This window comes from Sceloporus occidentalis, unplaced genomic scaffold (assembly GCF_023333645.1).
Source record: "Sceloporus occidentalis isolate IW3139 unplaced genomic scaffold, rSceOcc1.0.p SCAF_6, whole genome shotgun sequence".
Taxonomy (NCBI): domain Eukaryota; kingdom Metazoa; phylum Chordata; class Lepidosauria; order Squamata; family Phrynosomatidae; genus Sceloporus; species Sceloporus occidentalis.
The window spans coordinates 75,750,153-75,777,984 of NW_028316986.1; the positions used below are offsets into that span (position 1 = coordinate 75,750,153).

At 40.9% G+C, this 27,832-nt stretch overlaps 1 protein-coding gene across 1 annotated transcript in view; it reads left to right on the forward strand.

Moving 5' to 3' along the window:
- Positions 1 to 27,832, forward strand: part of LOC149310940 (plasminogen-like) — a 61,790-nt gene that overhangs the window by 18,556 nt on the left and 15,402 nt on the right. The window contains exons 3-13 of the mRNA XM_089530094.1: positions 1,010 to 1,116; positions 5,588 to 5,702; positions 7,250 to 7,389; positions 12,500 to 12,620; positions 13,356 to 13,474; positions 13,812 to 13,974; positions 14,721 to 14,848; positions 16,109 to 16,280; positions 17,691 to 17,851; positions 18,142 to 18,290; positions 21,163 to 21,256. Of these exons, the coding sequence (XP_089386220.1) occupies positions 1,010 to 1,116; positions 5,588 to 5,702; positions 7,250 to 7,389; positions 12,500 to 12,620; positions 13,356 to 13,474; positions 13,812 to 13,974; positions 14,721 to 14,848; positions 16,109 to 16,280; positions 17,691 to 17,851; positions 18,142 to 18,290; positions 21,163 to 21,256 (1,469 nt within the window). The remainder of the gene's footprint in view (positions 1 to 1,009; positions 1,117 to 5,587; positions 5,703 to 7,249; positions 7,390 to 12,499; positions 12,621 to 13,355; positions 13,475 to 13,811; positions 13,975 to 14,720; positions 14,849 to 16,108; positions 16,281 to 17,690; positions 17,852 to 18,141; positions 18,291 to 21,162; positions 21,257 to 27,832) is intronic.

Here is a 27,832-nt window from a genome sequence, read left to right on the forward strand (position 1 = left end):
AACATGGCTCAGTGTGATTTTCTGTTTGGTTCAGATCTGTTACTTGCTAACTCTAACATAATAGCAACATCTGTGTTTTTGTAATTCATTACAAAAATATATCAGTAAGTGCATTCAACAAAATCTACGAGTGTGTCTACATTACACAGTTATAGCAGTATGATACTGCTTTAGCTGTCATATCGTCATCCTGTATAACTCGGGAATTTCTATTTTGAAAAGGTAGTTAGCATCCTGTTGTAGCAAGTTTTAGTTCAAGGAAGTGCAGTGCAGCTCTTCAGCATAGGATGGAGCAATGAGAGTTAAAGTAATATAAAACTGCAGAGACACTCTTGGGCTGCATCCATACTGCAGAAATAATCTAGGATTACATCACTTTAACTGCCATGGCTCAATGATATGGAATCCTGGAAACTGTAGTTTGTTGTGGGAGCAGAGCTTTCTGGTAGAGAGAGCTAAATGTCTCACAAAACTATAATGCCCATAGCATTGTGTCATGGCAGCTGAAACTGTGTCAGCCTGGATTATTTCTGCAGTGTGGATGCACTCCTAAACTGATAAATTAATTCCCTTGTCTTGAAAATGTTTTCCATGCTATTTCTTATGGATTGGGGTTCAAGCTGTTGTATTAGGATTGTATCAATTAGTCTTGTCCACCTATGGCCTTTTTGAGTGGAATGGGGAGAAGTGATCTTTGAGCAGACTTCTCACACCATCAAAACCTGTTTGGAAACTCTCTGAAGTAGATTTCGGGAAGGGGGCATGATCTGCAGGGGAAGACCATCTTGTGCCTCATTGAATTACACCTGTAATTTATTGTTTACACTTTAACTGGTTTATGTTAGTTTTATGATACCGTCTTGGATTCTGTTTGGATTCTTTTTTTTTAATGTATTTAATGTATAATGTAATATCACAAGCTTTCTGGTGTACGTCAATAGGTGGCATATAAAATAAATAAATATTTAGATAAGATTAATACCTTGCTCACCTCTCACCATTTCAACAGGTCTTTCTTATTTGCTGTCAAGGATCAACAGTGCATTACTTTGGCTGATAATACCAAAACAACAGTTGTGTTCAGAAGGGCAGATGTAACTCTCTTTGAAAAAAGAAGTAAGTATGTAGATGTGGATATCATTATAGATTTGCCGCGCCTTATGTAGGATAATATATTTTATAAAATATTATAGGGTGAGGTTGCCGGCTGAGACAATTTGAAATTGAGTTATTGGGGGGCTTTTTAATCAAAGGAGAAGTGGCCTAATGGGAAAAAGCAATCATGACTGTTAAGACCCTACTGTTAGAAATTTCAGTCTTGACCTGCCATAAATATAGGATGTCCATTTCCAAAGCAGACATTTTATGTACCTGACATTATTTGTCTTGCGGGCCAAATCATATTGGTAATTTTTATTGGGAAAATAGCTTGGGAGCTATGGCACTGATAGGAATTGCCCTGCTCTTGTGATAGCTATTAATGCAGTACTTTAAATCAGGGGAGGACAAATGCAGCCCATGGGTCCTCAAATGCCTTCTAGGCATCATGGAGGACATTTTGCCATATTTCCAACACACACCCCAAGCCATTTTAGGCCCAGGAAAGGTAATTTTGTACAACATAAACTGAGCAGAAATTACTATTCCTCTCTTCCTGTCATTAAACAAGATCTCTCCCAGACCTAAAATGACTTTGGCCCCCTGAATCATGGAAAAAATACCCTCCACATCCCCTGAAGGTTAAAATTATTTTTGTGGAGGGTAGGTGCAGTAGGGACCTGGCTCTCCAAGATCTCCTGGAAGGCTAAAGTAGTCCCTTAACCACCATAGTTTGCCCTTGCTTACAAGAGTTTTTCTTGTAAAAAAAAGAAATCTGTGAGCTTGTATGTGTATTTCTTATATGCTTTGAAACAATACCTTTGTCTCGCCTAAGCAGAGCGTAGGAAAGAAGGCCACACAACTCCCACAATCCCCAAGCTATGATATTGCCATGGCCAGTGGCTACCCTGACTGAATGATGCTTGAAGTTTACAATTAAAAAAATAAAATTACTTTCCCAAGTTCTGTATCTGAGTACATCAATCCCTGCCAAATCATCAAAAACAATCCTGTCACTTTTTAAAAATTAATAAAGATTATTTTTAAAAAATCCTGTCACTTTATTCTAAGTAGAGTACGGTATATGAATTGCATCAATGTTTGTCCATTGAGTCAGTCTGCAGGTATATCCCATTAATTCATTGGGTCAATGCTAGTTGTGACTAAGGATGCACCTACACTGTAGAAATAATACAGTTTGACACAACTTTAACTGCCATGGCTCCATCCCTCAGAATCCTAGGGTTTGTAGTCTGGTGAGGCACCAGCAGAGAAGGCTAAAAATTTGTAAAACTATAAATCCAAGGATTACATCAGATGACGCTACAGCACATAAAGTGATATCAAGCTGCATTCTTTCTATGGTGTAAATGCACCCTCAGAAAGAGTTAGGCCTATGAGTATTAGGTGAAGCCAGTTTTATTCTAGAATCTGATGGTATTGGTACATCCAGGCCCATGGACTATTGCTGAGAGAATGTAATGGTTTCTGAGAATACTGTATGGATCTTGGCCGTTTTTGAATTAGAATATAGTAAAACAATCAAAACACACTGAAGCAACCATAGAACTAGCACACCAGTCCAAAATCCACTGAGCAAGGATCCTCATGTTCTGTTCTTTAGTTAAGGCATGGGTCATGTAAGCTGAGACCTTGACATTTTTCATTCCCACTTTAAGGCTGCCACCAAATACTGAGCTGGGTTTTCCTAGAGTGGGTGATAAAGGAATGGCTAAGAAAGTAGCAGATGTTTCCTGTAGGAGGACACTTGGCAGTGACTTTTTCATTTGTTCTTTTGCACTGGTATTAGGGTTCAAATGTTGAACAATGTTAGGACCCAGATTTAGTATCCTTTAATGTAGCATTGACTATAGATACCTAGTGGATCTGTAGTTGTGCTTCCTGGGCTATGGGGCATAAAAATTATAAAGAAGTTTATTAGTTCTTTACATTTTTTCTAAGTTTGCAAGTCAGAAATTACGAGAGTTTATACTGCAGTTCTTTCACATGACTTAAGAATCTGTTTCCCAACACTCCTCCACACCTAGTAAAAGGAGACGTTGGTTATTATATTTGCATCTCATGCCTCATATATTGTGTTACCAATGAATATTTTAAGTGACACCATTGGTGCACTTAATGAAAAACAGCAAAACAAGCTTTTCAGTAAGGTTTATTTTTCTACACTGGGTATCAACCAACTGTCATGATTTGGCTGGGACAATCCCTATTAATCTCTTGTCATCCCCCGCTTTCAGCTGATTTTAAAATGTTCCAGTTTCTCTTTCCTCGCCTCACTTTCCCATTACCTCAGCAGCTGCAAACTGAATTCAAAGTGCAAAAGCAGTTTGCACTCAATGTATTTATTTTTATTTTTATTCATTAAAATATTTATCAAAATATTCAGGAAGGCTTACAAAAAGCATTAAAACAAGTTACATAATTTTAAAAAATAAAAACATATTAAACTTCAGGAATAAGTTAAGAACACATTTAATGCCAATTAGCAGATATTATAATAACTTTCACTACAGGACTCAGTAGTGAACTAATTTTTCTTTGCCTGTGTGCAGTTAGAACAGGGTCTCAGCCTTTCCTGGATTCTGCTTCAAGCATTTCTTACTCTCTATAGCAGCGAGGACAGTTCAAGAGAACAGTTTGGTTTTTTGATACATAGAAGATGTCCTTGCATTATATTTAAGTCACGGTAGGAATCATAGAGGTTTACAGATGTTGTTAGATTGCTATTCCCAACAGGAATAGCAATCATAGCCAGTACTGAGGGAAGCTTCAGTCCAGTAACATTTGGAGGGCCACATGACTCACACCCATGGCATAAGCAAAGGAGGCTGCATTATATTCTATTCTTCAAAGTCTTGGGGAAGGATCCAGTTTGTACATACAAAATAAAACACAACTAGTCAGTTGTTTGACTACATTTGGTTACAGTGAGGTTGATGTAAACAACATACATCTTCTGATGCTTGATCGTACTACTTGATCATGACAAGGTACGTATAGAAGACAATGACATCTGAATGCCCTGCAAAATCTGTGAGTGAGGCAAAATGCTCTCCCAGAACACCACTCTCCTGATCTTCAAAATAGCCTGTTGAGACCACTCACAATTTTTTGTTTTCTTTTTTGAGTTAACAGGCCTAGGAGATTATTGCGTTTAATTTAAAGTGATTTATCCCTAATGGAATAAAGTCACATTTATTTTTAAAAGAGGTGTTATTGCACTCAGCTGTGGCCAGGCGAGTGCAACCCAGATGCAGCCCAGATCCCATCCACACTTATCCAGCAGCTTTTCAAAAATGGGAGCTTGCTGGATAAAAGTCACTTTAAATAGAATGTGATAATCTCCCAGTTACTGACCTCCTGATTGTATTGGATTTCTACCTAAAATATACAAATACATAGATATTAAGGTAAATCTGTAGTCACCATCATTTTAAAAAAGGATACAGATAGGAACTTTTCCCCATGCACATGTTTCCTCCTGGTTCAATGGAGGAGGCAGATTCAATATAAATATATATATATAGCAGGCAGAGCCAGTGACAGCTGTTGGCTTCCTTATCGCGATGCAGTGATCCTGCTCAGTTAATTCCAGATTTTAAAAAAGCTATCCAAAGTGCTGAACTTTATCCCCTTTAAAAAGAATGTGTTGCACTTCCCATATGTGATCCACCAGCTGTCACTACACAGAGATGGGCTTCCCATTGTAGTCAGGGCTGGAGAATCTGTAGTGTCTCTAGATGCTGTTGAGTTCTATGCCCCAGCAGCCTGAGCGGTATGCCAGAGGCAGTAGTCATCAGTGTACAGAGTGCTACAAGTTCCCCATCCTTGACTGAAGTGAATAAGGAGGCTCCTAGGCATTGGGTTGGGGTGCACACAGTGCTGATGCATTTTCTTGATGGTGGTGCTTTTATGTAGCACAGGTTGAGTCTCCCCTGTTCAGTATTCCAAAATGCAAAATATTCCAAAAACCAAAACGTTTTTCATGAGTGCCTGAGATAGGGACACCTTTGCTTTCTGATGGTCCGATGTACATAAACTTTATTTCATACACAAAATTATTTCCCGCCACCACTCCCTTCTCCTTCTGTGTTATGTCTTTTTAGATTGTAAGCCCGAAGGCAGGGAACCATCTAACTAAAAGACTGCATGTACAGCGCTGTGTAAATTTACAGCACTTCATAAATAAAGGTTAATAATAATAATAATAATAATAATAATAATAATAATAATAATAATAATATAAGGGGTATATGAAACATAAATGAATTATGTGTTTCGGCTTGGGTCTCACCTGTAAGATATCTCATTATGTATGTATATGCAAACACAAGTATTTCAAAATCAATTAAATAAATAAACCAGAAATCCCAAACACCTCTGGTCCAAAGCATTTTGGACAAGTGAGAGTAAAATTGTGGCAGCAATAACAATAAATACATAAATGAATAAATGTGTTTCTTTTCAGTTTATCTACTTGAATGCAGAAGAGGAAATGGATATGACTACCGAGGAACAGAATCTAAAACTCAGGGAGGTGTAGCATGCCAGAAATGGGCAGACAAGAATCCTCACGTACCTAAGTATGACTTTTCCCCATTGGAGTGAGAGTTGCTTCCTGTTTTATGCAGCACTGCAGGTTTATAGATGTTTGACTTGAATTTTCTAGGCTGAGGCAAACCATCCATTCTAGACACATAAAAAAGAATGTAACTCTTTATCATAAATTGTTTGGTAATCAATATTTGGATTTAGAGACATTCCTTTTGCTGTTTCTCTGTTGTTCTTCATCTAATTTGGTAATAATCTAATTAAAAAAGAAGAAGAAGATGTGTGCATCACATTTGTCCTCATGAGTCAAATGGCCAGACAAGGTAACATTTATGTTCTTCCTGACTGCAGTGTCAGTCATGGGTGACAAAAAGATTATTCAGAACCTGCATTGGTCTACTGGCAAGCTCTTGGTGACAATAATTTATGGCTGTTAAAGGGAATTCAATGAAAACTGGATTACTAACCTGCTATTTAGATAGGATGGGCAAGCAGCTATTCATTACTCAACATTTAATTAGTGTGTGCTTTATAATTTTCACAAAAATGTTTGTCATATTATGAATTAACTTTTTTTAGCTTGTGCCCATTGCAAGAACATATTGGACCAATTTTATAAAACTTTGTGATACGTCTGTGGCAAAACAGATAATTCAGACCACACCTAGACATCATGCAGGAGAAATAGAAGCCTATATCGCCTCCTTTTCCCCATGGTAATATCTACTACTACAGACATATGAGCTTCAAAAGATTCCTCTGGGAGGTTGTAACCACACTGCACAGTTATACCAATTTGATATCACCTTTCATATCATGACACCATCCTATGAAATCCTGGGATTTTTAGTTAGAGATGTAGTTAGAAATGTGCACTCTCCTGAACTGCACCAACCAGGGATTGCTAGCAGAAGATTTTACGTACCTCACAAAACTGCAGATCCCAGTATTCCATAGAATGGAGGCATGGCTGTTGAAATGACAAGAAAGCACTAAAATTGCATAATGTGGATACACTTCTAGACTGCAGCTCCTGGACTCCCACAGTAAGCATGCTGGCTGAGGAGGTTCTCAGGTTTGTAGCCCAAGAAAGTAACTTTTCCAAGCCTTCAAAATTGTGACATTGACATAGTGTGAGTTCCTCTGCCTCTGAACATGGCAATGCCAGTGGGGAAAAATCACAATGAGATGATGCCATGTAACAGTAATATTGTAATACTATTACATCTTACTCACTTCCATTTCTCAGGAAGAAATGTTAGGATAGTAGTTATCAGGGTGTGATTTCCTTTGAGAAGAGGGATTTGCTGACTTCTGGCATTTTTGTAACATTTGATTTATTTGCAATTACTCAAGCAGAGCATAGGTGGAGGCACACACCTTAAGGAGTTTCACAAGCAACAAATCCACTTTGTACATGAGAAGCCCAAAGACATGGAGGAATCAATATACATTCCCTTCCCAAATGCCTTGGCTAGTAATTGAATTCAAATTCTAATTCAGTTATTAGATCACTTCATTTACACAGAAAAGTAAAGTACCACATGTAAGAAATTTCTTTAACTTTGCTTTTTACTAGTTACTCACCTAGAACTCACCTGAATGCATCACTGGAAGAAAACTACTGTAGGAATCCTGATAATGATGTAAAAGGTCCCTGGTGTTACACCACAGATCCTGAAAAAAGATACGATTATTGTAGCATCCCAGAATGTGAAGGTAAGTTTGCAAACAACAGAGTGTTATATTTTCAAGGCAATTTTAAAACAGTGTACAGATGTCACTCTTTTAAGAATGAAGGAATCCGTTTTCCTCATCAGCAGTGTGAACATTATTTACAAAAATAATGGCCAAGATCTTGCACCTCACTGGTGGATTATAAAGTTCTGCCAGGTGTATGAAGTCTTGCCCTCCCTTGCATACTTTATCTGTTTTCTGGCTGGGCATCCCACCCCACAGCCAGAGAAGGATGGAGGGAGGATGAGGGACCAACTACAGTGAGAAAAGGCATCCTCTGGACCAATTGGCTGCAGGAACAGTCGGCTGGGTGCCTGACTGCCCCTTGTCCATCTCTTGTTCTCTCCAGCCAAAAATAGGTAGGTGGCTTGGGTAAGGAAGCTGTATTTCTTCATCCACACAATAAAAAGGACATATCTTGAAGTAACTCTCAGTCAGCCTTTTTTATGTCACTTACAGGATGCCAGCCTTTGTTAGCAAATATGGTAAAAACATATTTTTATAATGCAGTCTTACTCTTCTGAGTATTCTTACCAGTGTAAGATACAAAGACAACAGGTGTCGGACTGTTTAGCAGTAATCATAAGCTAACTGATAGTTATCCAAGTAAGGTTGAGATAATCTGATAGTTGATGTTGTTGGTGGTGGTGTGCACTTTCAAGTCGTTTCTGCCTTATGGAGATCCTAAGGTGAACCTATTGTGGGCGGAGAGTATGTGATTTGTCCAAGATCATCCAGTGAGTTTCCATGGCTGAGCAGGGAATCAAACTCTGATCTCTAGAGTTGTAGCCAAACACTCAAACCACTACACTATGCTAGCTCTTATCTGTGATTACATGAGTGCAGTGGTGTAGTGGTTTGAGTGTTGGACTAGGATTTTGGGAGACCAGGGTTCAAATCCCTGCTCAGCCATGGAAACCTACTGGGTGAGCTTTGACAGGTCAGAATTTCTCAGCCTGAGGAAAAGGCAAAGGTAAATAATATGAACTCTCAGGTGGAAGGCTTTTGCACCTATGTAAGATAAAATTAGAAACAGGATCACTGACCAGAAGCAGCTCACCCATGCCATTTTTTTTCTTTTATAAAAATCAGGTTTTCTCATCCTGTAGGCTTTCAGGAGTCGTGGTTTGGTAGTTTTTAGGATTGCTTCTCTCAACACAGCTCCAAAGCCCTCAAAGAGAAAAGAGAACCAGAAGTAGATGTCTAGCTACTTCTTGTTCTCAACTTTTTTTAAGTTGAGGGGCTTTGGAGGACTTTCCAGTTGCCCATTTCATTGTAAAACAAGTAGGGGAAAGGAGGATTTAAGTTCCATGATATATCTTAGAACTGTATTATACTGTACCTATTCTGAATTGGTGTGTGCAGAGTGTGACCTGTGGACCACATGCAGCCCCCAGGGCTACCCACTAGGGATAGTCACCCCAAATACTGCACACCCAAATGGGCATGGGGGAAATTTTGCCACTTTTTTGGCCCCATGAGAGGCCTTTTCATGAAACATGAAATGAACTGGAAGTGCCTTCTGTTCACTTTTGGTAGCTAAAAAAGGTCTCTCCTGGGCCTAAAAAGGTTCAAAGGGACCTAAAAACATGGCAGAAATACCCCCACATTCCCTAGAGCAGGGGTAGGCAACCTGAGGCCCACGGGCTGGATGCGGCCCAGCAAGGCCTTGGGACCGGCCCCAGCCCGGTCCTGCCGCCGATTGCCGCCGGGGCCTTTGGGGGGCAATTGTCTATAGAAGCCTCAGAAACATGCATTTATATTAACATTTTTTAAAATGTCTCCCATGCTATTTAACATTTACATGAAACCGCTGGGAGAGATCATCCGGAGACATGGGGCGCGGGGTTATCAGTACGCTGATGACACCCAAATAGTCTTCTCTATGTCTCCAACTGATGCAGTGACTGAGGATGGCGTCTCTCCTCTCGTGGCCTGTCTGGAGTCAGTAATGGGCTGGATGAGGGAAAACCGACTCAGACTGAATCCAGAGAAAACGGAGGTACTTGTGATAGGTCCCCCTGGTCCAGGAATGGCGGTGACTCCACCTGTCCTGAACGGGATCACGCTTCCTGTGAAGGACTCCGTGCGCAGTCTGGGGGTGCTTCTTGACTCGTCGCTTCACCTTACATCGCAGGTGAATGCGACGGTCAAGAGCACCTGTTATCAGCTTCGGCTTATTCGCCAGCTGCGCCCATACCTGGCCCAGAGGGATCTTGAAACGGTGGTACACGCTCTGGTAACCTCTAGATTGGATTTCTGCAATGCGCTCTACATGGGGCAACCCTTATACCACACTCGGAAGCTACAGCAGGTCCAGAATATGGCAGCCAGGTTGGTCACTGGTACTTCCAGGGCCAGCCACATTACACCTGTGCTTAAAAATTTGCACTGGCTGCCAATTCGCTTCCGGGCACAGTATAAGGTGTTGGTGATGACCTATAAAGCCCTACATGGCTTGGGCCCAGGATATCTGAAGGACCGCCTTTCCCCATACATTCCGCCCCACACCCTCAGAACGTCTGGGCAGCAATTACTTAGGGTTCCAGGGGCCAGACTTACCTCCACGTCAAGGAGGACGAATTCCATCGCTGCCCCGGCCCTTTGGAACACGCTGCCCACAGAGCTCCGCTCGCCTACCTCCCTGGCCCAGTTTAGAAGGGACTTGAAGACCTTCTTATTTCGATCGGCATTCCCTGTTTAAAAGCCCCTGGTGGCCCCCCCTCTCTTTCGCCGGCAAGATGGCTGGCTGACTAGGTTTTTAATTTGTTTTAATACTGTATTTCATTTATTGTATTTGTATATTCATGTATGTGCTTTTAATATGTTGTACACCGCCCTGATCTATGGAAGGGCGGTATAAAAATAAAATTTTTATTTATTTTATTTATTAAAAAATCAGCAAATTTTTTCGCGTGTCCTCCATTTTTTTAAAAAAGTGTCTTCCATTTGAAAATTTTGTCCTACATTTGTCCTGGTTTATTTTTATATTTAATTTTTAAAAAAATATTTAATTATTTATTTTTTGACTTTGGCCCTCCAGTTGTCTGAGGGACAGCAACCCGGCCCCCGGCTCAAAAAGGTTGCCTACCCCTGGTCTAAAGGGTGTTTCAGGGCAAAATCTTACTTTATATTTTTAGTGAGGGGACACGGGATGTGCAACCTTCCAAGGTCTCTAGGGGGGAGTAATGTCCCCCCCACCTCCTATAGTTGCCAACTCTGTTTTAAAGTACAGGAAAGCCCTGCCTTTTGACATCCCATTATCTGATGATTCGCTGTTTTGACACTTGCAAATTAAGAACATGTTCCATTAATCCGAGGAGGAGTCTGCTCTTTTGTCAGTTCTTCTTGCTTATGGAAATTTGCTTGGGATTGACTATGCATGTGTGTGCTATTTGCAAAGCGGGCTGAGATGGAGGAAAGGCACCCAACTGACTGAGGAGTTTATCACACGAGGGAAACCCCATGCAAAAACGGGATTTAAAAGCCGGAAAAAAACCACAAAAGTGGGTTGATTTTCACACACTTCATTGTTAAACTGGTGTTAATCTGAATGGAAAGTAGACAAAAGCTACTCCTTTTTACTTTCAGGATTTTCCAAAAGCGAAAAGAAGTGGCTTTTGTCTACTTTCCATTTACTTTCTGTCCAGATTAACACCACTTTAGCAACAACGTTGTGTGAAAATCAACCCGCTTTTGTGGCGTGTTTTTTTTCTGATTTAAACCCCTGTTTTGCATGGGATTTCCCTCATATGATCAACTCCTGAGAGACTTTGCAAGGAGTGTATGGACAAGCAGGAATTACCAAACAAGCCACCGTAATTCCCTTTTCTTCCCTACGCGGGTTCTGCTTTTTGGCCAATTCCAGTTGTTGACAGTCCTGCAATCTGTAACCCATTGGAAAAGGAGGGGCTTCGGGGACGTAGCCAGGATTTTAGGAAGGGGGGGTCCAGACTAAGTGCCACCATTATATTGCGGCTTGGGCGCAGCGGCGCAGCAGCACGCACCATTCATTTTTATAATGGAAGGGGGGGATCCGGACCCCAAGAACCCCCCCCCCCATGGCTACGTCCCTGGGGGCTTCCTGTACAGGCATACCTCTGTAAACAATACCTCTTGTAAAGAGGCTGTTTTTTTTACAAAATCCTTTTTATGCCTACCCAGCCCCCCTTTACTCCTGGTCCTCTATCCAGCTGGATGTTTTTTTAACCACGCAAAATAAAGGAGAGCTGGGTAAACAGTCTGCTGGTGTTAGGTTGCAGCAGTTGTCTGCAGTAATCAATGCACTAAAGCTTCAGTTGGGAAAGAATGGGAGTCTGCTCTAGCCAATCCTTCTGTAACTGGGTCCACCTACCTACAGCAGACAAGGTAAAAAGCATCTACCCCTCACTGAGCATAAGTGAACAGCACAACAGAAGAAAAGAGGAGAGTAACCAGGTATCCCCAGCATATTGAAAAAGCATAGACCTGTACTTTTGGCCACTAAAACAGAAATAAGAAAAGAGTGGAGACTGGTGAACACAGAAGTCATCCCTGGATGCATTTTGAAAGAAGGCTTCAAATGTTCTCAAGAAGATTCAAAATGTTTTTGTTTACTAATGCAGGACTAACCTGACATGGTTGTTTCATTTCACTTATGCATATTGTTCATTTCAAGTGAAAAGCGTGAGGAAACATGTTGAATTGCTCTTCTTTTTTGTAACATGGGAACCTATGCTTGTTCTTTCCATGTTATTTCTGCCGTTGGTACCAAAGCTTCTTTTAAAGAAAGAAGGCCTCGGAACACATCTAGTTTGTTAACTGAAGCTCCATACAGATAGGCCAAAATAAAGCTGCTTCAGGTCACTTTGGAGGAATGCTGTTTAATGATACATGCGTACTAAGAGTTCGTAAGCCACACCAAAGCCACACTCCAGTCCTTATGGGACATGAGATATACCAGTATTGTACTTTTTTTTATTAAATTACCAGCTGCCTTAAGTCCCAATTTGGGGGGGGGGATTTAAATGATGATGATGGTGATGATATCTAGTACCCAGAAGATAAAACATAACTCTAATAAGATGAATATATATATATTTTACACTTGCAGAGCAGTGCATGTACTGCAGTGGAGAAAACTATCAAGGCAAGGTTTCCCAAACAGAATCTGGGCTTCAGTGCCAACCATGGGCTTCTCAAGAACCTCATTCTCATGGATACCTCCCTGCAAAGTGAGTACTCTTAAATCTCAGAAGTGAGGTCATTGGTCTTCATGACTAATAATAATAGCAGTGATGACGGATGGCGATGATAATGATAATGATGATGATGATGTACCAGAATGAGACACAGCAGGGATGTGGGAGGAAAAAGAAAGGGTGTGCTCACTATGGGGCACCTGAAAACTGTAGACAGAAATGATTTGTAATAATTAGGCTGTATCATCACTGGATAGTCTATACTCCAGAAAAGCCTTCTGCACAAGTTTCATGGAAAATGAATAGAACCTTTACAAGACATGAGGATGTATGGAGATGTAGGGTAGATCAAAGGTTTGGAAAAATTACCTTCTTGGGACTTTAACTACCAGAATTTCTCAGCCACAGGTCTGGCTACAGGGTTCAGAGAGCTGTGGTCCAAAAAAGGTAACCCTTTCTAGTTCTTCCATGAAAGGGAGCACTACGTGTTACAGTCTTTGACATGTACATATGGGTAAATCCTAAGACTTCAGACCTAAATGTCTGGAAGTTTAGACCATTGACTTTGCTATTGCTTTGCTATAGAAAATCCTACTTTCAGGCAGAATGGTAAAATGGAAGACCTCTGCCTAAGAATTTAGACACTCAGTGCCAGTCAAACTAGACAATACTGAGATTGTGTCTTAGGCAGCTACCTATGTTCCTTGAGGAGATGCAATCTTCAATACTCAGCCAAGAGAAACTTCAGCTTTCTTATCTAATGTTCAGTTTTCCAGAAAAGAATCTGAGGTCAAATTACTGCCGTAATCCTGATGGCGAGCCTCGCCCTTGGTGTTTCACCACCAGCCCAACTAAACGCTGGGAATTTTGTAACATTCCACGATGCAGTAAGTTTTATTTGGGTTAAGTATGGCAGACTGATTGTAATGACATAGTAATAATATTTTATTTCTTTTGGTGGGGAGAAAAAAAACCTGTTGAATTTTGGTTCAAGTAGAAAGGGCTTGGGGGACTTTTTCTCTTGTAAAAAAATCTTGTTGATGGGCTGCCCACAGGCAAGTCATTGGAACAGGATGATCGGCCTTTGGTCTGCTTCAACATGGTTCTTCTTCTGCTCTTGTAGACTAGAGTGACTGTTCCATTAGAAGCAAAAAATGGTTTTGGCTGGCTTGCTTCCTGTTGTATATTCTGAAGATGGTGACTTCATGCACTTTCTTGATATAGCTACACCTGCACCAATCTCTACGGTTGGGCGTCAGTGTCTTGAGAGAAATGGAGAAAATTATCGAGGGAAAATTTTTGTGACCGAATCTGGAACAACGTGCCAGTCCTGGGCAGCTCAAGAACCTCACAAACACGCTAGAACCCCAGAAAACTATCCTTGCAAGTATGTGAAACATATCCATTGTTGCTGGGTTTTTACAGTTCTAAAGATGAGTTAATAATGTGAGTAATATGACACATTTGAGAGGCCTTGGTTCAGATATCTCCTTACCATCTATTTTGCATCTTGCCCACCAGGGAACGTTGGGAGAGGGTGGAGAGTTAGACAAGTTTCACACTTCATTCAGAGAATTATGTTGTGCAAATCCAATCTCAAAGTTCATCTTGATTGCTGACACCACAATGGGAGGTATCACATTGTAGTTTCCATATCTCCTTTCCTTCTTAAGGCAGGGTGGATGGGAAGTAAACTTGTGGTACCTTTAAGACTTAAAATAATATTTCAGCTTAAACTTTGTGACCTAGGGGTAAACAATATAGCCATGCAAGAAAAGTTTCCAATTTGGACCAGAACTCAGAATTCCTAAACCATTATGGCCTAGATGTAGTTCAAAAGGATTTTTTTTTCAAGCTGAGGTTATGAATTTGCTAACTAGAATTCACTGTGTTTTTGACTTCTATGGAAATTTTGTGATGTAATGTGTTTTGGCATCTTTCAACCAGGGCTGTAAAAACAGGTGCAGGGTTCATGTTGGATTTCAGCTGCAGAATTTATACCAAGTTTCATTCTGTAGTTTAAACAGTACAGACAAATACAACATTAAAGTGAAATTTAAATAACAAAGGTCCCCCATAAAATTAATGTAGAGATTTCAAGTATCAGTTGTTTCTGTGTGCATTCTGTTTCAGAGGTTTAGAAGAAAACTACTGTAGAAACCCTGATGGAGAGACAAAGCCATGGTGCTATACCACTGATTCCAATAAACGATGGGAATACTGTAATATCCCTAGTTGTGATGGTCCTGCAGTAGTGACTGGTAAGAACATTGGTACATGCTCATCTGTGATAGATCTGTATAGAACATTTTACACTCCAAAAGCTAAACAAGTATTAGAAGTAAATATATTTTTGTAGGTTGCCTTGGATCCCAGCCTGGGAGAAAGATGCAATATAAATAGTGTGATAGATGGATGGATGCCTTGCAAATATTAAGTGTGACAAATTTGGTTATGACCGCTCAGCTGAGTTTTTGCAAATGGTGTCAGGCAAATGTGGAATAAATTCATCCTGCATTTTTATTATATGCTGTGTTTTCAACAGCTATTTTATTACACTGATTTCAATTATTGCATTTTGCTGTTGTTAATCTCTTCATAAGGGATAGACTGAGTTAACAGTGAAAATAAAATAAGTCTGAACGACTACACTCTTGAAAATCATTTAGCAGGAAGGAATGCTAGTGGACTGAGACCAACATTCTTCTGAATAAACATGCTTAGGATAGCTGCTTTTTGCTATGAGGTAAAACAAGATGCACTAGACCAACAAGAGATAAATTAGGATTGGTCTGTCAATGCTGCAGTAAACTTCCTCAATATACCAATTTTGTCTGATTTCAGAAGCTAAGCAGGGTCAGGCCCAGTTAATACTTAGCTGGAAAATTGATAGATGATAGTTTGTGGGGAGGTGTTTGCTTTGTTGTGGGAGGGGCTGTTTCTGACTTATGGTGACCCTAAGGTGAACCTGCACTGGGGTGGGTTTTTTGGCCAATATTTGTTCAGAGAGAGGTTACCTTTGCCTTCCTCTGAGGCTGAGAGAGTGTGACTTGCCCAAGGTCACCCACTGAATTTTCATGGCTGAAGAGGGATTTAAACCCTGGTCTCCCTGACTTGTACTCCAATACACAGACCACTAAACCATGCTGGGGAGGGAAAAAAATCCTGCCTGAAACCCCAGACAGCTGCTGCCAGTCAGAGTTAATAATAATAAAATAGATGGATTCAGTATTAGGCCGCTTCCTAATCTGAGTACAGTATTATACTGCCAGAAAAAGTGAACCAACAACAATCAAGAATGGGGAGACTATCAATCATTGCAAAGAGGTCTAGGTGCTTTGAGGTTGCGTCCATCCCGACTCTGTTTACTGGCTTCTAAACATTTTTCAAAATTTTCACTGCTATGAGCTATGTTCTTCTGCAGGACTAGGGGCTTAACAACACTGGTCATCATAAATGTGGAAACAATGCATGTGCCACTTATTTCTAAATCTGTGGTCTTTTGTTTTGTTTGAATACAGCTGCACCACCTGTTATTCCCCCACAAGCTCCATCTGTGGAAGACTGTTATGAAAGCACTGGCACAAACTACCGGGGTACCATGGCACTGACTGTTTCAGGAAAGAAATGCCAAGCATGGAGCTCTATGTCACCACATCGTCACACTAAAACCCCATCTGCATTCCCAGATGCGTATGTATGCCTTGCTCTTCATCAGAAAATTATGTGTCATCATTGTCCATGGGGCAAAAACAATAAATTAAGGTCCAAAAACAATAAATTAAAAGTGACTATTCCCTTTCTCCCAATGATACCCCAAATCTGCCAATGCTAGGAAAGGAGAGAACAAGATGTGAAAGGAGGCAATTGTTTTTATCTGCATCAATTCATCTGTGAAAAAATCCAGTTGAGCCTTAATAGTGGCCTAAAAAGTTGAAAACTGTACCAGATAAATTTCATTTGCCCATCCCTTTCTTTCAAAATAGGCTAGTTTCTTTCAAATTAGGCTTCTGGAAACCTGATGGAGAAGTGGTAGGTCTGATATTAACATGTCTTTACAAATCAGTTGAGCAGAATAATTATGAGGGCAGGTTTATGCCAGAAAGGCAGTGGTGGTTAAATGGTGGGGCGGGCCTCCAGAGGGGCACGAGAGTCTTTCAAGGTGGGTCCAAGACTTGGCAACTCTGATTCATCCTCCTTCTCGTCTTCCCAAACTTTTTAATGTGTAAAATTTACACATGCATTGTGTTAAATACAGTTGGCCCGCCCCATATGTGGACTTCCCATATGCAGACTTGAGGTCACATGGGTGGGAAGCCCCATTTAGATGAATGGTGTGTGCACCTATGGCATGTGCGCCACGCTGCACACAGGAGCACGCCCCATTTGTTTAAATGGGCCTGTTACAGACAGCCAAAATAAAGCTGCTTCGAGTCACAGTGGAGGTATGGTGTTTCAATGATGCATGCGTCCTAAGAGTCCAGAAGCCACACCAAAGCCACGCTCATTGCTTTGGTGTGACTTCTGGACTCTTAGGACGCATGCATCATTGAAACACCATACCTCCACTGTGACTCGAAGCAGCTTTATTTTGGCTGTCTGTAACAGGCCATGGGGTTTGAGCATGTACGGAATTCACTTTACTTGTGTGGGGGGGAGGTCCAGAACAGATTCCCCACATAAAGCAAGGGTCCACTGTATTGAATTTACTTGAATAAAACTGTTCTAATTTGAATGATGTTATTTCCTTATTAAATGTTAAAATATGACTATACATGAATGATAAAAATATGCACACTAAATAAACTAAATATTTTTATTCTTATACCACATGAAGTTAGGGTGGGCACAATGTCCACATGTAGATGTAAAAGGGGACCAATGGGAAAATGATTTGAGTACCACTGCAATAAGGAGTTGGCAGCAGTCATCTTGGGTGTAACCTTTAATTTTACAATGAAAGTTAAAGTGTGCCATTGAAATACAAACTGATTTGGATTGAGCAGCTTGAAAAACATAAACAAACAAATTCCATTCAGATACATTAAACATGTGGAAATCTCCTTGATGATGTAATACAGCTTCTTATATCTAAATTTATAGGGACCTAAGGAGAAACTACTGCAGGAATCCAGATGGTGATAGAGCACCCTGGTGTTATACTACAGATCCCAGTACAAGATGGGAGTTCTGCAATCTACAAAAGTGTGCTGAGCTTGTGCAACAACGCCCTCAGCCCACAACGCCAACAAACCTTGAATCAGGTAACCAGCAAAAAGTAACCCTTATATCTTAGCTGGGGAATCTTTGGCCCTCCTGATAACTGTGAGTCTTGACTCCCAGAAGTCCTAGCTAGCATGATCTATGGTAAACGGCTGTGAAGGCTCTAGTTAAATAACTCTGGAAGACTAAAGGTTTCCCAGTTTTGCCTCCTCCAGTCCACACCAACACCAATCCCTACTACTCCCTGGGACTTGAACCAATTCTGTTGTACAGATAAAACCCCTGTACATGATGACAGCAAAATCTTACCCATTTTCTCTCACTTTAAAAGACTGTAGGAATGGTAAAGGTGAAGATTACCGTGGAAAGATTGCCTCAACCATAAGTGGAAAGACTTGCCAAGAGTGGCACTTGCAGACACCTCACAGTCACGATTCTTTCACACCACAGAGTCATCCACGTGCAGGACTGGAAAAAAATGTAAGTAGCATTGTTCACAAAAATCAAGTAAGGTTTTTTTAAAATAAATGCAGAGAAACAAACAATATAGGATAACATTTATTAAAGCTCTCATGAAAAAGTTACAGTTTACAAACCCTGCAAAGTTCACTCCTAACTTCTTTTACTCCACCTTGCCTTCAGGGACAGACCAGACATTAAAGGGAAAAGGGCTCTCCCTGTGATAAATCTGTTTTAACTCCAACAGCTGGTTCTCTTCTGAGATGTACACCTCAGTCATCAGATTTCAAGTTAAGACTGTGTTTTCCTTCCAATGAACAGTCAAAAAACAAAATACACCAAATGCAAGATGTGCAAATGCAAGATGTGAAGACAGTCATCACTTAAGGGATGTCTCTACAAAAACACCCTAAATAGTTTAGTTTGTCCCACATCCATCCTGGCTTCTTCTCTAGCCTTGCTAAATCTTCCCATTTTCTGTTTTAGATTCCTCTTTTCCGTGAAGTATTTTTAAAAGCTTGTCGGGAGCAATAGGCTTACACATTTTAAACTGTTTAGAGAGTGCTAGTTCACTGATAAGTGATATAGAAATATATTTGCTATTGCTATAAATATTACAGTCAAGATCCTGTGTAGTGGAAATGTAGCACAAAGGTTCTATGCCTAATCTCCCCTTTAACCTCCAAACTACCTTTTACTTGGTGCAGCACTCTCCTCAACACAGCTGTTTTTTGGCCAATGGAGAGTGGAGAAGGGCAGTGGTCCAAACACAAGCTAGGAAATTCTGGAATTTGCAGTTTATTGTGGCACCAGAGATCTCTGACAGAGAATGTTTTACAAGGCTATAGTTCGGAGAATTCCCTATCATTGAGACAGGGCAGATAAAGTGGTCTCAAGCTGGATTATTTCTGCAATGTGTTTGGCCCTTATGTGTCTGTAGCTGGATGCAGAGCAACAGACATTCCCCAGGACTTTTTACGGGTCCTTCATAGTGCCTGGAAAATGATGCCATTGCTGCGTATCCAGCAATGGAGTAGCATACCTGAACAGTGCTGGGCCACCAACCTCTCCCTGAACTCCAGTAGACAGTTAATGGTCATGTTCAGGGTGCTGTAATAGCTAAAAAGTGGTTTAAGAAGAGTTTGGTCCTTGCGTGGTTGCTAAAGGATTCCTACCTCTATAAAGACCAAATGAGTGAGTTATGCAGGTATAAATTGGATTTATAGCTGTGCAACTCATTACCAGGATGCTAGCCTGCACTTATATTTGCTTTATATACTCTGTATTTGATTATCAGTACATTCATTTTTTAAGAGTTGGAAATCAAGTACTGAGAGGTGTTTTTATTCCACTTTGTTGCACAGGAGACAGGTGAAGAGCAAACTGTGGATAGTGCACATATAAAACTAGGGTCTAATCTGCCCTGCAGAAATAATGCAGTTTGACACCACTTACTGTGGCTCAGTGCTATGGAACTGTGGCATTTGTAGTTTTGTGAGATGTTTAGCTTTTTTTAATCAGCGTGCTCTGGTGCCACAACAAACTACAAAACCCAGGAGTGCATAGGTTGAATAAGAGTCCACATGACAGTTAAAGTGTTGTCAAACTGCATTAATTCTGCAGTGCAATTAGACCTAAGTTGTAGTTAATGTGATCAACAAAAAAAGAGGACTCACAGAAAGGGGAGCAGGATGAGGAAACATCACATGGCTCAGTCTGCAACTCATGGTTTCTAGAAAGTTAACTGTGTGTCTGAGCTAGACCTAAGCAGCTAATCAGTGGTGTACAGCTGGGGCACAACTTTTCTACTACAATAGGTCCTTGATATCCTTTGGGGTTTGGTTCCAGGACCTTGCATGGATAACAAAATCCATGGATGCTCCAGTTCCATTAAATACAATAGCATAGTAATCTGGCTATAAATAATCTGGATATAGAGGGCAAATTGTATTTTCATAGTTGTTTTCAGAATTTCTGTATGTTCTTAAAGTTCTGTAAAACGTTTTATTTTGGGTAGTTAAAAAATAATAAAGAAGGTAAAGTTAATTGAAAGCCAGCATGCTGTAGTGGTTTGAGTGTTGGATTAGGACTCTGGAGACCAGGGTTCAAATCTCACTTGGCCATGGAAACCCACTGGTTAATGTGGGCAAATCACACATTCTCAGCCTAATCAATACTGAACTACACTGTTATAGTGTTATTATTTTACTTTTACTGCTCTGGCTGCCTCCTATGAAATCTTGCAATTTAGGGAGGGGCATTTAGAATTCTCAGCCAGAGAGCTCTTAGGTTTCATTGATCTATAAACCCAAAATGACACAGGGGGCAACCATAGCAGAAAAAGTGGAGTTATAGTATAACAGTGTAGTGTAGTATTCAAGGGGAAGGCACTGGCAAACATCCTCTGAATGAATTTTGCCAAGAAAATCCTGTGATACATTTGCTTTAGGATTACCATAAGTTAAAAAAAAGGCTTTAAGAACCTTATTGCATGGAGAAAAAGACCTGAAATAGATTCATGATTGCAAATTCAAAAGCGGGTATTAGCACACTTAAAATTGTTGCTGCTGCTGCTAGGCAACTCCAGTCTGGATCCCAGCTGGGCACTTTCCAAAAATTGGAGCTTTCTGTTTTTGCAAAGAGGCCAGCTGAGTGCAGCTGGGACCCGGGTTGTAGTCGCCTGGTGGCAGTAGTGGTAATTTTACGTGTGGTAATACCCACGTTTGAATTTGCAATCCTGAATCTATTCGAGTCTTTTTCTCCATGTGATAAGGTCCTCTAAGGCACATAGCTGTAACAAGGTTAAATAAGCTTATCCCATTTATGAACCCACAGAGATTGTGGCTTGTTTTGTTCCACGATTAAAGATATTTCTTATTCTGTTTTTCTATAGTACTGCAGAAATCCTGATGGAGATATTAATGGTCCCTGGTGTTATACCACAGACCCAAAGACAGCATGGGAATATTGTGATGTCTCACAGTGCCGTAAGTATGCATATCAAAATTTATCACAGGAGTGCAGAATCTTTTTTATGTTGAAGGCCATATTCCCTTGGGGGAAATTTCTCAAAGGAGAGACACAGGGCCAGAGTTAGAGTGGATGAGACCAGAACATTGGGCACTGGGGCTTGAGCAGATGCCGACAAAATTCAATCCATGGGGGTCTGAATTTGAAGCCCTGAAAAACTACCATCCTACTTACTTACTTACTTACTTACTTATTTACTTATTCATTCCCCCACCTGACTCAGGACACACTGTAGGTTACAAAAATTTAAAACAAAATACAGCTATAAGCTTTATTTTAAAAAAAACAATTAAACAAGAAATTTCAAAAATGTCTTCAGGTGATCTCTCCCCTGCCCCAGAAACCCACTCAAAGACAAAAACTGTCATAAAATGCAGTGGTTTTGCACCATTCCCAAGCCCCTGCATACCTCCAAACCTAAAAAAACAAAAAGTGCAAAAATCAACCAAAAATGAAAGCAAAGTGAAACCATTGGGAGGTGTAGGGGCAAAAGAAGTGTCCTCTGCTCTCTCCACAGTTGCCCATCCCAGGCTAGAGTAAACGGTAAGTACCGTAGGTCCAGACAATAGTAGGTAAGCCAGAGCTAGCAATCTGCCATCCTGTTACTTTCTGTGATCTTCTTTTCTTTCTCTTACTTTTTTTTTTTTTTTTTACTCACTCTTTCTTCTTCTTTCTCCTCCTTTTCTGCCAGTTTCTCTTCGCATCAGAAATGCCTCTTCCCAGTGCGGTTGGTGGGGTCCTACTCATGAAAATGGGAAGTATTTTATCTAAACCTGATTGTCACAAGGGGTTGAGAAATGTGGTACAGGCTGAGGTGGGGAGTTGAAGGCAGGAGCCAAAGGCACCACAAGCTACATTCAACCTTTGGGTTGATCCATTTCAAGTGTTTTAAAACTTCCATTCCAGGCATAGGGAGAATTCTGGCAGGGTCACTATTACTTTTATAGTGGCTAGTAATATATGGCAGTACCCCTCTTATGATCAATTCACAGAAGGGCCAGAATCTATATGACAGAGCATAGCATAAAAGTGCTACTAATTAATATTCAAACCCTCCTGGACTTGCTGTTGTACCACTGCAGCTCTCCCATGGCAGTTTTGGCTGTTTGGCTTATATTCTTCTTGTTGTAGTTAAATGTTTGAATAAAAAAATAATTTTATTTTTTTAAAAAATTAAAAAGCAAGCCAAAATAAAATAAAAAATATTTTTACATAAAACCATGCAAGCATAAAGACAATTGCTGAGATTAAAAACTCACCAAACAAATGGTCTAAAAATATTTATACCATAAGAAGATGCCCATTGTGGTATCATAGGGATGTAGATACGAACTGTCTGCTAAATTCCTCCCTCTCCTCTGACTCCCTGTCTGACGTGTGGTATTAGTTACATAACTTTGGATCACTTTGTTGAAAGGTACTGCAGCCACTGTGGCTGTTTCTGTAGATCACGGTAGGTTATAATTCCAGCCTCTGTAATTGTCAGAGCTATACATGTAGTAAACTACTTCCTATAGTAGGTCACTTCCCAAAGCAGGCACACATACACCCACAATTGGCCAAGATCCTCCATTCACATGGGTGGAGCATAACACTCTGTCCATGCAGTTGTGCTGGGCTGACCTCCAGTCAAGAGGAAGGCAAGCACACATGCTATAGAACTGTAGTGTTTGGGGGAGGATTGCCGGGGGGGGGGGGGGTCACTGGAACATTGGCCAACTGCAATTTTATAGGTTGGCAACACGGAAAGATGACTTTCTCAGATCCCCACCAATTATATGTATACTTGGCGGCCATCTGGGAAAGCAACATTTCATTTCATCCACCTCCTGCCCAAATGCAGACTCCTCTTGATCTGACACTTTTCTTTCTCCCCAGCCAACATGAAGTTGTGGGGGGCATACTCCCTCACTGTGGCACTGACTTACTTTTGGGGGGAGATTGTGAACACCTTCCACTCTTCCCATAAAATGATCTACATGGGCATAAACCCAGGCTATTATGTGTCTGTTAGCAACAGACCCTTTTCTCTCCTATAAGCAAAGTTATGGATTCATCATTGGATTCATCAATATATTATTTGACTCTGAATAAATGTAGGCCAAATTCTTCTTGGCAACAAGCAGTAAAGCTTGAAGAGAACTTGGTGAAGAGGTTGCATTCATTGTTCTCAATGGAATCTATGGACATTATCACACCAATGTTTCTTGCAAAAACAAAGTGACATGCTGTAGTTCTACTTTTGTTCCTTCCCTTATCTCACAGTGCCGTGTGTCTAGCATACTCACTCTTGTTATTCCTTCATGGGAAGAACTCATGAATGACTGCAGTTTTACTCTACATTCTGATGCATGATCAGGCAGAATAATTTGTATTCTGTACAAGGTATGCAGAGTAACTGGCAATGTGTTGCTCCATCTTGTGGTGATAAGGAGCCATTGGTCCATGTTTGCAAAGAACCATGATGTCTTTGTAGGGATGTTCCCACTAGGTGAAACCCCGCGTTCTGAATCGAATCCAAGGAGTGGCGTTCCTATTAGGCTCCGATTTAAACCTAGAACGGTTCTAGAGCAACCCGCAATCGTCCCCACTACAAATCGAATCGTAGAGCGGTATAAAATTTTGAATCGAGTTTTCGTCATTTAACGCGCGTTAAAAAAGATGTAGGGTTTGACCTTCGTTTTTCCCTTGATTCGAGTTAGGAACCGGAGCATTTAAATAGGAACGACAGCCTTTGAAATCGGGTTAGCTGGATGGGAGGAGTGGAGTGCGATGGGGCTGGCCTTGGGGGAGTTGCCCTTTCTGTCCCCATCCGTCGTGGCTGTCGCCATTTTTGCTTCCCTCACCCCTTTGTCCCCTCTGTGTGGGGAGAGCCCATTTCTAACGGAGGAGAGGCAGGAAGGCAAGCCTCCTCTCGAAGAGGCATTCCCTGCCTGCTTGGGCTCTGATTTCGCCCAGGCAGGGAAGGGAAGGCTCCTCGCAAGGAGGCATCTGATCTCTCCCAGGCAGGGAAGGGCTCTGATCAATGGGGGGGGGGGGATAGAGCCTTTCTCCCTCTCTTTCTCAAACGGAATCTGCCTTCTCCTCCAACCCTGGAAAGAGAATCTTTGGGAAGAGTGCTCCCTCCCTGCTTTTCCAGCAGCCTCCTTCATTGATCTCTGTGCTCTCTGAAGGGATTCTCCCTGGCTGTCTGGGAGACATCAAGAGGGGATGCTGTCCTGCAAAACCCATCCCCATAGTTTCTCTGGAAACAGCTTGGGCTCCTCAAATTTGCTTTGCCAGAAGCCTCTCCCATTGATCTCTGGGCTCTCTGAAGGGATTCTCCCTGGCTGTCTTGGGAGACATCAAGAGGGGATGCTGTCCTGCAAAACCCATCCCCATAGTTTCTCTGGAAACAGCTTGGGCTCCTCAAATTCGCTTTGCCAGAAGCCTCTCCCATTGATCTCTGGGCTCTCTGAAGGGATTCTCCCTGGCTGTCTTGGGAAATGAAATGGAAACGATGCCAAAAGTTAAATCGCTTCCAAATATTCCGGATTAACGTTACGTCATTCTGACGTACTATTGATTGACAGCCCCAAATAAGGCATGGAGGAGAAGAATCGATTTATTTAAACACCGATTTCATGCCAAGTAGGAACGCTTGCAGGTAAAAACTTCGATTTAAATAATCAGATGGGAACGAAGAATAACGCGTTTCGGAACGCGAGATAACACCAGGGTTATTTTGAATCGGTTTTATTAAAAACGTTGTATTTTAAATCGTTTCAAATATTAAGTGGGAACAACCCCTTTGTGAGATAAAAGAAGCATGGGGGGAGGAGAGAGGGAAGGTGGTAGTATGTGGCAAGATAGGACACCTCAGCCACTTGTATAACTGCCTGAGCAACTATCACTATGAAAAGAATAATATCAAATAGAGAACATGAGAACAAATGATACTGATTTTCTGTATGAAGGAAGGAAATTTAACAGAACAAAAATGTGAATAACAGGGTCAACATCATACAAGTGTGGTATAAATAAATAAATATATTATTATTATTATTATTATTATTATTATTATTATTATTATTATGCAAAGCATGTACTATTGTGTGAATTAACCCACAGTTTTATGCTGAAATTAGAGATGCAGATCCTCACTTGTGTTACTTGTGTGTAAACATAAGGAACTGGTGAAAGAAAGAGAGAGAGAGAGAGAGATTTTGTGGGTCTCAACACAGTTGTTACGTTTGTGAAAACAAATGTTATGTAAATGGCCAATACTGTACAAACTGCATAATTAAACTTATAATAGCTGCTGCCTTGTTGCATGTACCTGTAAAAATTACAAGCATCAGATGCGTTATTTCTATCTTTTTCATCAGTCATCCTGTCTTTCTGTGCTTGCTGTGTGCATGTGTGTCTGTGCACACATTTGCATGCATGTATGCAATTTCCTTCCAAAAGGGAAAAGAAAACAATGCGCCAGCAGATGCACTGAGCACAAATTGTGGAACCATGACCAAAAAAGAAAATGTACTTTATCTTAGGTCCAAAACACAGTGCAGAAATAATCCAGTTTGTGACTGCTTTAACTGCCCTGGCTCAATGCTAGGAAACTGGCAGCTCTCGTTTTGTGAGACTTTGAACCTTCTTTGTCAAAGATCTCTGGTACCACAATAAACTACAATTCCCAGGATTCCCTAGCACTGAACCAGGACAATTAAAAGGGTCTCAAACTGGGTTATTTCTGCAGTATGTTTTGGACCTTATTCTCACACTAGAGGTGGGAAATATTGTGGGAATTCGAAAGCTTTTAACAGAAGTTTTGTGTGTGTGTGTATCCCTAGCTAGAACTAAGCATGGGGACCAAACTGGCAACTTTTTTTTTTGCTCCCCATTATATGTGGCTATGAATGCACACATCATGATATCATCACATGATATATTTCCTCCTTTCTGCTCCATGCAATTTACTCCTGATGGAGTATACAATGTGATGACATCACACAATACATTTAAATAATGGAATGGTATCAAAACACCTTTAGTCCCAAGCCTTTTGGACAAGGAAGACTCGACCTGTATAAGAAGCTGAACCACTTTCCAGTTTTAATGGCAAATCCAGGTTCATTGTAAGATCTGCTTCTGCCTTTAAAACCTCAGGTCACATGATTGAGCTTTCTATAGGCTGAATTGGTAAAGTCATCTCACTGTTGTGATGTATTTATTATGGGCCTGCTACTGTTAGTTGGAATTCAGTAGATAATGGTCTGAATCTTATTGCTTAATCCAAAGTAAACCTGCTTAATTAATTGTTAAATGCTGAGCCAGCACATTAATTCAATGAATCTACCCAGTTAGGATTCATAACATGATTCAAGCCAATATTTATAAGCACCAGTAATTGAGCATATTCACACAGGGAGCATACATGGGATTTTATAGGTGCTAAGTCAGTATACTTAGGGCCTGAACAGACAGGCCAAAATAAAGCTGCTTTGGGCCACTTTGGAAGTACAGTGTACCTGCATTATATGTGGGCGCGTTTTACGCGGATTTCAGCATATGCTGGAAGCTGCAATGTCACCCCACGTGACATGCACCCCACGCCTCCATGGGCACGAGCCCCATTCATTAGAATGGGGCTTGAGCAACCGCGTTTTTTTCCTTTACACAGGTGGTCCGGAACGGATCCCCGCATAAGGGAAAGGCAGACTGTATGCGGACTGTATGCTGTTTAAATGACAAACGCATCTTAAGAGGCCAGAAGCTGTGCCAAAGCTGTGCTTCAGTCCTTAGGACTGGAGCGTGGCTTTGGCGTGGCTTCTGGCCTCTTAGGACGCATGTGTTATTTAAACAGCATACTTCCAAAGTGGCCTGAAGCAGCTTTATTTTGGCCTGTCTGTTCGGGCTCAAAATAACTGTGTTTGCCAGTCATTTCAACAGTGATATTCTACAGTGTCTTTATCCATCTGTGCAGACTTGTCAGTCCATACGTTGCTTTGACAATATGAACTAGACTTATTTAAACAACAGAAATTTATGTAATAAATATCCAATCTCTTTACCCCTTTAAAAGACTAAGGTCCAAAATACACTGCAGAAATAATCCAGTTTGAGACTGCTTTAATTTCCCTATCTCAATGCTAAGGAGTTCTAGGAACTCTAGTTTTGTGAGACATTTAGCCTTCTCTGTTAGAGAGCTCTGGTACCACAATAAACTACAATTCCCAGGTTTCCCTAGCACTGAGCCAGGGCAGTTAAAGCAGTCTCAAACTGGATTATTTTTGTAGTGTGTTTTATGTTAAGGAAAAAGCAACATGGGACATACAGTGATTGAAATAAAACATGTATGTGAGAGTCAGAGTGACTCAGCAGAAGCCAATGGAGAACCACACAGGTGTACATGGTAATAGAATTAACAAGTCCTGAGTGCCAAGGACAAGAAATGCATAGTGAATAATTGGACACACCTGACAATTGTAAAGTGGTCAAGGATGAGATGATGAAATCATCTAATCTGGATAGAAACAAGAGAACCAATGGGA